Source organism: Danio rerio, chromosome 11 (assembly GCF_052040795.2).
Source record: "Danio rerio strain M-AB ecotype USA chromosome 11, GRCz13ab, whole genome shotgun sequence".
Lineage (NCBI taxonomy): Eukaryota > Metazoa > Chordata > Actinopteri > Cypriniformes > Danionidae > Danio > Danio rerio.
This window is the reverse complement of record NC_141031.1, coordinates 14918566-14932410: the sequence shown is the minus strand read 5'-3', so window position 1 is coordinate 14932410 and position 13845 is coordinate 14918566. Positions and strand designations below refer to the sequence as shown.

Below are 13845 nucleotides of genomic sequence, written 5' to 3'. Positions count from 1 at the left end.
ATGAATCAAAGAGTACAAAATCATCAGTTTCTGATAAACGGCGTCAAATATCAAAAATAAAAATTTTATTTAGTGTGGTAGGAGAAGCCAATGTGTCTCTTTCCTATCTAATAAATTAGACAAAATGCAATGAATAGCTGGCCTTTGGAAACTAGACCGCACCTCTGGAAGGAAGACAGTTCTTGGAGGTAATAATACTGAACCACTTTAAAGTCAGCATGAAATCAAAATTGAATCTTGTTCTATATAGTGCTGCTTGTTATAAACAATGGATCTTATAACCTCAAATACCATAACCTTCCCTCCCCCTCGAAATGACATTTCTTCAGTTATGGTCACATGGAATGTCTTAAGTGCGGCTCTATCAGTGGCCATCTGATTTCTTCCCTGCCTTTGTCCATTCATCAATCTTCCTCAATTTTGTTAACAATGCCCATCTTCCAATGATCCAATCGGTTCCCAAAGGATGAACTCATGCACAGCCAAACAGCTCTTTCCTAATTTCAGGATCATTTCAAGTGGATTTATGTCATGATATTGGAATAAAGGACATCAGTTTCATGCTGACTTTAAAGACGAATGGTTCTCACTTCTTACTCATAAATCAAATTTAAAATTGAAGAATGGGTCCTCCAGGTTGGGGTTTAAGTGTTATGCTAAGGACCCACCTCGTAAAGATTAAATGTTACGGAACACCAACATGGTGTGGCTGAATATCAACTTCGATATAAATGGCACTGGGAGTAAGTGAATAAGAATCAAGAATAACTTCTTTATCCACTTAAGTATACCTGTAAATTTTTGCCATTTTTGTTAACACGATCAAAACAATATATATATATATTTTTATATGCATGCTGGAATTTATTCATCAAATGTGTGTCGATTGTAGTTTATGCAAACTTTTTAAAAAAGTATATCCTACTCAGTCGTGCGCATTTGTATTTTATGTGTGTTTTTAAAATCTCTATGAAGCATTTTATGCGATAGTCCAAAATGTGCATACACGGTGGATACCAACATGGCTAATGTAAGCCTACAAAAACATCAATCTACTCATTGATGAAATCTATGGAATGCATACTGTGCCTTGTAAGGGACTATTGTTAGTGTTGTCTTTCTGGGTTATGTGTCAAGTGAACTTCACTTGAAGTGCTCACTTGAGTGAGGGATCAAACACAGGGAAAGTGTGGCAAGCTGAGTAAACAGAGCACGAAGCAAGCAGTGCTGCCGGTGTTAGCATTAGTAGCTAGAGGCGTAAGCCTTAAAAACTGATGCAATATGAGTGATACAAGTATTTCATTAAATATCCATAACATTTTGAAGAATTAATTTAAAATGTACTACATTACTGTTTTATTGTTTAACAACAAACATTTAAAGGTGTAGTAGGTGATCTGCCAAAATGCTAACCGGTTAGCATATTATCTTTGGACGGGATGCCTCCTGAAATCACGAACGTGCGCACCATGACATGACAGCAGACAACCCACTAGTTAATGTTATTCGCCAGTAAGAAATGTATTTAGGGCTTGGAATTACACTTGTTACTAAGCCACAGATACATGCTATTTCAAAGTGAATATTCAGAGTAGCAGTAAACAATATAGGGAGTGCGTCACAGGCTGTCATTGTACAAACATGACCGAATATGAATATACATTAAAAGCAACTTCAGCTCAGTAAAGTAGGCTAGGTGGAACAGCACTATTTATTGATGTTTTGTTGCTAAATTAAATGTAAATATACATTATCGATGCTGTAAAGCAGGGCTAGTCAATTAGGCATGGGGGCTGGTTCATGAAAACCATCCCAAACTAAGGGCCGGAGGAATATGACTGTATGAGTGATGACATTACTACAAATAAGAGCCTGTATGCTGTATTTGTGCTCATAAAGACACCAATGTTGGCTTTTTCTACATTAAAATGTTAATATATTGTATTTTAAAACAACATAATATCACTGCATTGTCCAACTATGGTTGGTTTACAAACATTCAAAATGTTGTATTTTGTACAACAAAATCAGTGCATTTGCTGAAGTAGGCTTCTTCTACATTCAGACACAATCATATATTATGTTTTGAACAGCATAACAATTAGTGATGCAACATTATAGATTTTGTTGTACGATATAGTCTGAAGAATAATCATGCTTTCACGGTTATCAAGTCTAATGTAATTTAGAACAACAAGCTTTATATTTGGGAAGTAGCTATTTAGATTAACTGTTGTTATCATCTGGGTTCATGTGTATATAATCATTTTAATAATAATTCGTCTAACATATATTTTGAATACATTGCACTGAAAGGCACGTGCAACTCTCACCGTGAGATGTTTTCTACTGCGTGCGCCTGGACAGAGGCAAGCGCGTTGCTTCGCTTGTCCGAGCATATTGTCATTCTTACATTAGAAATAACAAACTTGCAAGCGGAAAAGACGTGATATGGGAACGGCCGCTGCCATAGTTAATCCGGTGTGCATGCGTATTAGCCTTGGTGTGCATACTTGGATCTTTAAACAGCGCACAGTTGGCAGCTTGTCATAACTTTTCAGTGGAACAGAAATGGGGCTTAGAGAAGCCTTTACGATTAATTAACTGTGACGAATTAAATCGCAGTTAATAGTGAAATCAGCTAATTACTGCATCCCTATTAATGATTACAGTGCATTGTACAAAAGGCATTTTCTACAAAACATATCCAAATGTTTTCGGCTGTCCCTACCACTCGCTTATGGTGACTCACACTCTGCGCAGCCTCTGCAGCTCATACTGAATTGAACAGACGCATGCCACTTCATAGCTATAGTGGCCGTTTTTCAACTGAACTAAATTTATTTTTATGTCTTGGATACACTAATTGGAGGGCCAGAACATATTGCCTCAGGGGGCCAGGTTCGGCCCGCGGGCCACCAATTGAATAGCCCTGCTGTAAAGGTTCCTTATGAAACTGAAAATAGTCACATCAATCTTTCGCCGGAAGATTTCAGTGGCTGAACAACACTTCTGTGTTTATAACCCATTTCTAACCACAACATCTACATCAGCTTTGCGTGACTAAAATTGTTTTAAAACATAACATTACCTGTCTAAAAGAAATACTTTATTCATGGTGTCATCCTTCCTCCAGTATGCAAAAGTAACTCCAATATTGATTCAGGATTTCAATGCAAATTTTTTTTTTTTTTTTCAATGCAGCATTTGATTTTACCGCGACTGTGAGAATCGAATTTTTTTTGCTTAAAATAAAGATCACAATTTTCTCACGATTCTGTAGATGTAAAATAAAGGTTTATATGAGTGGGCTATTATTATTGTTATTTCTCAAACATATGGTAGAAAACTATTAATATGTAGGTCTACTGTTTATTGTCATGCACAACACTTTGTGTTCGCTCAGAAAGAAAAAAGCATATAAAATGCTTGTCGCAATCATAACTCTACTGTGCCATATGATTATTTAAATGTTCTCACTTTCGGTTTCATTTTCACTGCTAAGTGCTCTCAAACAATCACTCTGTTCCACAAACTGAATGTTATTTACAACTTTATTACCTGTTATTCACAGACTATGCAGGTTCTGTTCACTAGAGTAGACTTCATTCACAGGCGCGCACCCACCTTCTCTGTGGGAACAGCTCATGGTCAGCAGCTAACGTTACCTGAGATATCGCGGCCGCGAATACATCATTACATGAAGACAAAAATGGCATTTTGGGGTGAAGTATACCTTATAAATACAGTATGTGACTCCTCAACACCATTGGTATCCACGTTGCTAAACAACGTATGTAAAACAATGTGAAGACTTCTGCGGTCGCCTTTTCTTCTCTCCTCAACTTGAAAATATGATTGGCAGAATGGTAGAAATGCTGGATTAAGATCATCTAGGGGGTCGAATCGAGATAGCGATCTTATTTCGATTAATTGTGCAGCTCTAGCATGAACAGAGGTGCGCAAAAGCCCAAATCTGCATTTGTTGACAGACAGTTTGGGCTACTTATCGGAATTATGGGAGATGACGGCCTGACAATATTTAATTAGATGAATTTTTTTAGTTTTATGCCTTATCCAAAATATAAAAATACATATAACACATTAAGATTGATTTTAGTCATTACTATTGGACTGTAAAGAAACTTTCAACAAGCACAACAAAAATATGTTTCTGAAGACAATCAACTACTGCACCTTTAAGTGGGGAAAGAGAAGTCGGACTCAAGGCACATGGCCAAGCTTAGCGGCTGCATGCTCGCAACAAGCAGTCAAGTTGCAGGGTGACCAAAAAGGCATTAAATAGTATTTTCTGCTAGGAAATAAATGTAATAGTGATCAAAAAAAAAAAAAAAAAAACGTAAGTTTGTGGTCTCCTGCATTTAAAGCCAAGCTCAGATAAACTTCCTTTATGAGAAGTGACCATTGATTACAGATCATGGTGTGCTATTTTTAAAACTGGCAAATGTAAAATACAAATATTCAAGTTGAAACTAGCTTACCCTCCTGTTGTTCCAAATTGATCTTATTCACTTTCTATAGTGGAATTAGGGTTGCACAATATATAGTTTTAGCATCGATATCGCAATATGCGCATCTGCAATCGTCACATCGCAGGATCTGCAATGCTGTGTTGTGATTATAATCATGCTTAAAAACGTGATTTGTGTAGTCATCGCAAATTTGAACCCTAATAGAGTGAAAGATTTTTATATGGATTTGTTTTAAGGAATTGCGACTAAAGAATTTAAATAAAACAATTCAATGTAACAATGATAAAATTGTATTGAATTATTTATACAATGAAGACAATGCAATGCTATTTGATTAATGTTGCATTTATGTTCTTAGACTTCACAGAAAACCAGAAAAGACAAAACATTTTTTAAAATCTGTTTTCTATTGTATTAATTTATTCTTGCAAATTGTTTATCTTTTATGCAGATTTATGAATTCTTTACAAGTGGAGTTATTTAGGTCATTTTTTGTAAAATTGTATTCATATTGCAATGTATATTGCAGAAAAACAAAATATTGCTATTTCAGTTTTTTCTAATATCGTGCAGCCCTGGATGGAATGCAAAAGAGGTGTTTAGCACTGCAGAAAGAAGCTACTTAATTTATATTAGTGTAATAAACAATAGATTTTAAAAGCCAGTCCCATTGGAAAAAAAGGCTTGTTGTGACATTTCCGCATAAAATTTTCACGACTCTTGACTATTTTGGGACATTTTTAGGTAAAATATCTAATAAGCTAAAATTGTAATGTATATATCCATCAATGGAAATAAACAAGTGTAATTTAAGTTGCATGAACATACATGAACAAAATTAACCATTAATACTTTACAGAAAGGATCCTTTAATTAATGTATATACTAAGCAAAGACTGAACAATACATTACAGTGTTTCTAAATCTTGTTAATAATAGGGGGAGAGCGAGCACCAAAGTAAAATTTTTCATAAAACCTTACTTTAAAAGAATATATTTTTAGCAGAAATATATTTTTGCTGTGGTTACGAACTTACAAGAGTGTTATTTTGTATCAATGTAGAACAACTTCAATATAACATCACTTAAAATAAAAGTTGCACATTATTACTAACACAATAATATTTGGTGGATTTACTGCTTAATCTTGTTTATTTTAATTATATCTGACTATGACCTTGTTAATGTTAACTGCAAACACATATTGTCCTTTATTTTTTGCAAAAAATTATTAAATGGCATTTTCAATTTAAAATTCACTTCCATCAAATGTTTCAAATGCAATTCAATAATGCATAATGTAAAAATTTTCCCCAGTTTTTTAAATCATTTTATCATAATTGGCAATTTGCTTTAATTTCATAAAACAATCAAAACACAGAAATTTATAATGTGTAAGTGAAAAATTATTGTCTATTATCAATAGGACATTGTGTCTTTTGTCCCCACAGAAACTCTGATTTATTTTTAAACTGAGAAACATTTCAAACTTAAGGATGTGTTATTGCACTAAATAACCTGTGGTTAGTGTGACACATGAAAAGAGAAACACAACTTGTAATAAGACAAAAAAGAACTGCTACAATAATTTACTTTTTGCACAAAAAAAAAAAAAAAAAGATATTTGGACCTAACTGTGCAACATGGTCTCGAAATCGCATGATCTTTCCATCAACACTTGCATGCTGAATGTGCTGTTATAGCCTGGAAAGCAAATGTTGTCAGGGCTTTGAGAAAATTGCTTTGTTACTTTCGTCCCACGTTACTTTCGTCCTCTTTCTCCCCTAATAAATGTTAATATTATTTAATTAGCCATTTATTATTGTTTCTTGTTATCTTACAGTGCATTAACTAATATCTAAAAGCTATGAAATGTCAAATGCCTTTTGTAAATTTCAATATACTTCTTGAAGATACATATTTGCTACCTAATGGGAATGATTCACATGTGTGTCACATGACCCACAAGACAGCAGTCAAAAATATGTAAAAAGTGAGCGTTTAGAATATAATATAAAATTAATAATATAGCCCTGGAACAAAATGAGGGAGGTTACATTTATGTTGGTTAATGATTGAAGAATAAAGGGATAGATAAGAAAAACAATCACCCTTTATGAACAGACACATATATACAATTGTTTGTTTGCTTATGTGAAACCAGTAGCCACTAACATCTAAAACATATTCTGGAATAATACTGTGTAATAATAAAACAAAATCCTTTGAAAGTCAAAGGCCATCAGTTTCCAATATTCTTCCAAACAAGAAAGGAACTCAAACTGGTTTGAAACAATTATAGGGTAAGTACATTAATAAATTTTTGTGTGAACTATCCCTTTAATCTTGAACAACAGGTTTGATCAATTAGGATAAATTACAATAATTTTCCATAATATATTTTGTGCACTTCTCATAAAGCGGGCATATCTAGCAAAGCCAAGCACGCCTGCTCTATTGCCAGCCACCTTTCTGTTCATCCTCATAGACTTTGACCCCCTGCTGCGAGAGGTCTTTGGGGAGCAGTGTGTTAGTGGACAGGACTTTGGTCTCGCCAGTCACCAGGTCCTTCTCAACTGTGATCTCTACGGAGTACATTGCTGCAGTGCATGTAAAAGGAAACATTACCATCCTGCAATGAAGCGCTGTCATACTCAAATTAAGTCACACTCACAAACACATTCATACAGTTTTGCGCCTGTTCCTTATAGCTAGACAAACATGATTTTAGGAAGCTCTATGCACCATCACTATAATAATGTAAAATGAGAAAAAACAGACAGACAGTATGTCCGATGGTATTTTAATGTAATGTATATTATGATTTATCTTAATCAGAAATTAGAAATATATATTTATTAAAATGTTAGATTTTTTTATTTATTATAATATTAATCATCAGAAACAAATCATTTGTTGTGTATTTTGCAATAATTCTATATGGACAAAATCAATTAAAGCCATAGGCTGCATTTGAAATTGCATACTTTTGGATTAATTATTTCCGTTTATTATTGAATATTATGTTAATATTACAGGGGGCATGATCTGCATTGTTTTACTACTTTTATTTCTAATGTCCTTAAAGGCCTCTCTATTATTTTTTAGCTTGAATCCTAGAAGCTTGGCATTTTAGATCTTCACAATCACCAGCAATCTAGCCAGTGCACATGGCTGGACAACTACACATCTGCCAGTACATGAAATCCAACTCCCAGAAGTCTTTGCACTCACACACAAGTTCCTGATTACACCTGATTACACACACAGCTGGAAGCTCCTAAAGGTCTGATAACTAGGAATATCAAGACACTTCGTTCACACTAACTCTTTGCTGAGTCTTGTTATACTAGTAGTGTAACACCACAAAGTCTTTCCTTATTGTTTTCATTGTTTTCACTGCCTGTCTTGACCAATCGCCTGCTTTGCTGACTATGCTTCTGGATTACCTACTGTATATGGTACTGTTTGTTCGCGTTGCATTCTCTGCTAAATAAACTATGTGTGGATCCTCAACTACGTTGCCAGAATCGATTGTTTACACCATGAATCTGTTATCAGGACTAACGAGGCAATGATAAGTGAAGAGTTAATTTGTAAAAACATTTTTCATATTTTATTTGTATAATCTACAGTAAATTAAGTACACTGCTCAGAGTGTGAGTGCAAAAAAAGGCTGATATACAATCTACCGTACGATACAACTATAGTGATGGGCAGTTCGGAACATTCATTTATTAATTTTCCTTCAGCTTAGCCCCTATTTTAGGGGTCAGCACAGAGGAATAAAATGCCAACTATTCTGGCATTTGTTTTACATTCACACACACACACACACACACACACACACACACACACACACACACGCACGCACACATACACACACACACACTCACAACAGAAAATTTAGATTATTCGATTCACCTATTCCACATGTCTTTTTACTGTGGGGGAAACTGGAGCACCCGGAGGAAACCCACGCGAAGATGGGGAGAACATGCAAACTCTACACAGAAATGCCAAGTGTCGAAGTTGGGACTTGAACCAGCGGCCTACTTGCTTTGAGGCAACAGTGCTAACCACTGAGCCACCATGCATTAAATTCTGAACATTTGATTTAATTCATTAATTAATTTTCTTTTCGGCTTAATCCCTTCATTAATAAGGGCTCGTGACAGTGGACTAAACCGGCAACTTATCCAGTATTTGCTTTTACGCAACGGATGCCCATTCAGCTGCAACCCAACACTGGGAAACACTCATACACTCTAATTCACACACATACACTACGGACAATTTAGCGCTCCAATTCACTTACAACACATGTCTTTGGACTTGTGGGGGAAACCAGAGCACCCAAAGAAAACCCATGCGAACACAGGGAGAACATGCAAACTCCCCACAGAAATGCCAGCTGATATGTTAAATACCTATTCTCTAATATAATTCACAAACACATGCAAATTGTTGCATCTCGATCAAGAACAAAACTATAATGCATCAACAAAATTATAAGAGACACTAAAGATTAATTGTTTGTCTCTCCAGGCAGGCAGTTTAAATTAGCTGATCTCATCTTTCATTTTCCGAGTCCTCAAATAGTTCTTTTGTCACGTCACAAATCCCTAAACTAAAGTTATGCATACTGTCCCAGGTCAATAAAAAAATAAATTAAAAAAAAAAAAAGTATATATATATATATATATATATATATATATATATATATATTTTTTTTTTTTTTTTTATCATAGTCTTGAGTTGTTTGTTCAGCAGTAGTAACAGCACAATTGATTGAAAGTTGATGGAGATCCGTTCTCACAAATATGTCCATTTCAATAATTTTTCTCTAGGTTTTAGAAAGGGATGGAGTTGTATATTGTCAAAACTAAAGAATACGCAAGACATGTCACTTGTATAGTTTTCAATGGGGAAAAGTTTAACGATCAACATGGCAAATGAAGCCCACCTTCTAGTACACGAGCCAATTAGTGATCGCTATTGACTGACGAATCTCCGGGGCAGGGGCTTGGACCAATAGTGAGTTTATGCAGATTTTGAGTGATTAGAACATTTAGAAATACAACTACAGACATAAATGTTCAATTGCGTAGCTTTAATGCCATTCACAAATCATCTTCAGGGGTTTTGTTGGTTTAGTCTATTATACTATACTATACTATACTATACTATACTATACTATACTATACTGGGCGTCATGGTGGCACAGTGGGTAGCACAATTGCCTTACGGCAAAAAGGTCGCTGGTTCAAACCTCGACTGAGTACGTTGGTATTTCTGTGTGGAGTTTGCATGTATCCCCATATTTGCGTGGGTTTCCTCTGGGTGCTTCGGTTTCCCCCACAGTCCAAACACATGCACTATAAGTGAATTGAGTAAACTAAACTAAACTGGCTGTTGTGTATTTGTGTGAATGAGTGTGTATGGATATTTCCCAGTAATGGGTTGCAGCTGGAAGGGCATCCACTGCGTAAAACATATGCTGGATAAGTTGGCGGTTCATTCTGCAGTGGCGATCACATATTAATAAAGGGACTAAGCCGGAAAGAAAATGAATGAACTATACTATCCTCAATACTATTTTCACATACTGTTTTTTACATACCATATGATGTAGTAGGAAAGTATGCAATTTCTGAATACAGCCATGCTATTAATTCAGAGGCAGCAATGCCATGACAACGGATCGTTTAATAGCTTAATTTCCAAAAATAACATTCTTTAACTTTGTTATTTAGCTTAGTTTATGATTGAGACACACATGGAAGCACACACATGCAAACACACCAACCAAGAGAACAGAAAATCAGAAGACAAGATTAGTTGAAATCAACACGTGATTGGATTTTCTGGTTTTGTAATCAAGTGGACACATAAATAAACACACATTAAAGGGAATATGCAGTTTCACCTGCTAGATAACACTGACAACAACAACAAAAATAACTTTCTAAATAGTCTTGTCTGGCTGTATTTACTTCTGCTGAAAATACTGGTTCAGCAATCAGTTTGACACATGATATTTCAGGATATAAAAACAAGAGCAGTTAAAAAGATAACATTTTAACAAAGACATAATTTCTACATTGGTTTTATCTGGATACCAAATGATCATTTTTAATTGTGGTGTGTTTAAATATTTAGGACTCTGTCTTTAAGTTCTGTAATGCCATTTGTGCATTTCAAAATGTCTAAAAAGCAAAAAACTTTTGTTCAGTTACTTGACTCTAAAACATAAATTTAGCCATCAGTTTGGCACATTCATGTTATATGATAAAAAAGCAATAGGAGTTGAAAAGTTTCTAAGCATACACTGAACATCGACAACAATATCTCACAACATTAACGAGCATAGGCTCATTCTAAAAACATAGCCCTATATACATTTCTGGAGATTCAGAAGTACGTAAGGCTACAATGAGTCTTTAAAACGAACGCTATGGGGTGGTATGATGCCGTTCCTTTTCGCGCTAGCAGCTGACCGATTACCTCCGTGTGGAAGGCTTTTCCGCTGTTACCAGTTTGACCAGTAGCTCGCCATGTACATCGGCAAACTTAAGACAGAGAGGAGTTGACCACGGTGACAGGGTTTGAGTCCGGAGAAGAACGGTTCCAGAAAGAGGGTAGTAAAAAATAGAAACCAAAAAATTAAATAAATAAGTCAATAACAGGGTGAAAATGTGGTAAAATCTAAAAATGTGGTAAAAATCAATCTTTTTAAAACTGTTGGTTGGGTTTAGATAAGTGGGTGGTTGGGTCAATCAGTGCTTTTGAAAACACTATTGGTTGGGTTCAGGGAAGGAGGAGGGTGGGTCAGTTGATCAGTCAGCCAGTCAGTAAGGCCATAGCTGCTTCTGGTGGATTTATGTGAGAAGAGCAGGCGGGAATGGCACCCATGAAAGAAATTTGCAATCTTAAAAGCATACACAGCGGCCTCTGGTGGATTCACGAAAACAAAAACTGCAAAAAAACTGGCGCTCTCCAGAAATTTATATAGTTGTATGTTTTCAGAATGAGCCTGGGTTGACATTAATATGGTATACACTGAAAGGTTTTCTCCTATTTCTGCAATGGCATACAAAACTGTATCCTAAAACCACCTTAACTTTCATGTTGACTCTATTTCCTTTAATAAGTGTTCTTTTTTGTCATAATTAAAGAAGTAAAGGGTAAAAACAGCAGGAAGAGTGAATGTGTGAGCTACAGTTGGACCGACACTCACCTGCTCTCATCATGTCAGAGACACCTCCGGATTTCTCCAGACGAGGGCTGACGTGAACTTTGACCTCTAATTAGGGTCATGAACGAGGACAGAGAAGGATAGAGAATGATAATAAGGTTTAAGAAGCAAGAGTGAGGAAGAGGAGGAGAAAGAGCGGGGATGGAAAGGAAGTACTAAACACAACACTGAAATATCCTTCACCGACTGTAAGCTATAAATTGCGGACATTTAAAATGTGTGGAGATCAAATATTGCTCATGGATAGATTATCATTAGAGATGTATCAGGTTGAGGATGTTACCTTTAACAGATTCTGTCACCACCTGCAAGAGAGAGAGAGAGAGAGAGAGAAAGCTGTTTAAAATTTGATCTGGTTGATCCATGTGATGCATGTGTGCATTTAATATGAAATATTCAAATACAGTCAACAACAATATATTTTCTGTTTAAGAGTACTAAAAGGATCATGGTTTTAACAGAAGTGGTTGTGTTGCACATTGTAGAACTCATTCATTTTAATTTACGCGGTGGCGCAGTGGGTAGCAAGATCGCCTCACAGCAAGAAAGTCACTGGTTTGAGCCTGGGCATATGTCAGTTGCCATTTCTATGTGAAGTTTGCATGTTCTCCCCGTGTTCGCATGGGTTTCCTCCGGGTGCTTTGGTTTGCGCCACAAGTAGATTGACATGTGGTATAGGTGAATTGGATAAGCAAAGACTGTCCGTATTGTATGTGTTTGAATGCATGTTTATGGATGTTTCCTAGCTATGGGTTGCAGCTGGAAGAGCATCCGCTGCGTAAAACATATGCTGGATAAGTTGGTGTTCATTTTGCTGTTTTCAACCCCTGATTAATACAGGGACTAAGCTGAAATAAAAATGAATGAATGATTGAAAAAGCTGCTAATCTATTGTTTTTTTTTTTTTTTTTTTGGCTATTTTTAAGACATACAAATAAACCTGTAGAACAAACGTCAGCTGCCGTTTACACTACTGCATTTTTGTTTTAAAATGTATTTAGAGTTTTGTTACAGGTACTGTAATGCCTGAAAACAGTGTTTTGAAAATGCTGAAAAAGTTTGGGAATGCTGGTTTTTAGTTGGTGTTTAGTTTAGGTGTTTAGTGTGGCTGTCCATAACTGCTCTCTGACTGGTGTTCTGGACTACTGCTGTCTGTTTCCTGATTTGTCTAGGCACTCATATGACCATTACACAACCATTATGATGGCAAAATATGTTCATGCCAAGAGAGCGTGACATATCACTCGTTTTTTTGCATAAAATAATTCAACGGTGCTGTGTGTAAGTTTTTGACTTTTCTAAAGCACAAAATACCATAATATGGTTGCAGGTATTTAAGAAACATGCCAAGTAAACATTCTTGTTTATCTGAAAAACAATGCTGAAGTCAGATATTCTGCTTTGAAAATGGCTGTTTCGCTCCGCTGGACAGTAGCAAACTCCAAAATGAGACTTAGATTCAGAGTTCCACATGAGGTTATTAATTAGCAAATATTATAAATATTACGAACCTAAACATTAGGTGAGCAGATAACATTGTAACCACGTGTCCCAACAACACGCTATGTGACAAGATTTGGCTGTTTGCACCAGATTCAACTTGGCTGTTTGCACCAGATGAAACACTACAGAAATTTAAATACAGCCACTCAGAAGCACAGAATTTTCACTTACTCACAATATGGTAAGGTTTATGATCTAATAAATACATATTAAACCTCTTTATTAAATGTACATGCTGAATCACTGATAGTGATTATGGTGTAGTATTCAGTAGTATGGTAATAAATGGCATGTGAAATGGCATTCAAACTCACATTATTAGCATTTAACTGAATAAAGCAAATGAGGTGTACCAGAGGTGATCAGTTTATCCTGTTGTTGACTTGTGAGAAATAGAATAATTTCTAATATATTAATTAGATTAGAGGTGTTGGTTAGAACAAGATCTCCTTTTAATATGAAAGATATTCCTTCTATCGTGTGCCGTTGCTTTTATTTAGAACACGATTAAAATAAGACGTTAGGCTTGATATTCTCGCTCTTGGTCGTCAAACTGGCAACATGCGCTTGCGTTTGTTTTGATCCAGAAAT

The 13845-nt window shown here is 35.7% G+C and overlaps 1 protein-coding gene across 5 annotated transcripts in view; it reads right to left on the bottom strand.

Annotated features, from left to right (window-relative positions):
• The window catches only part of palm1a (paralemmin 1a), a 76038-nt gene that overhangs the window by 2984 nt on the left and 59209 nt on the right, over nt 1-13845 (bottom strand). The window contains exons 6-8 of one of the 5 annotated variants that reach the window (XM_087272373.1): nt 12035-12056; nt 11734-11799; nt 6962-7093 (exon numbers count right to left, since the gene is read on the bottom strand). In XM_087272373.1, the coding sequence (XP_087128499.1) occupies nt 6962-7093; nt 11734-11799; nt 12035-12056 (220 nt within the window). 5 annotated transcript variants of the gene reach the window in all.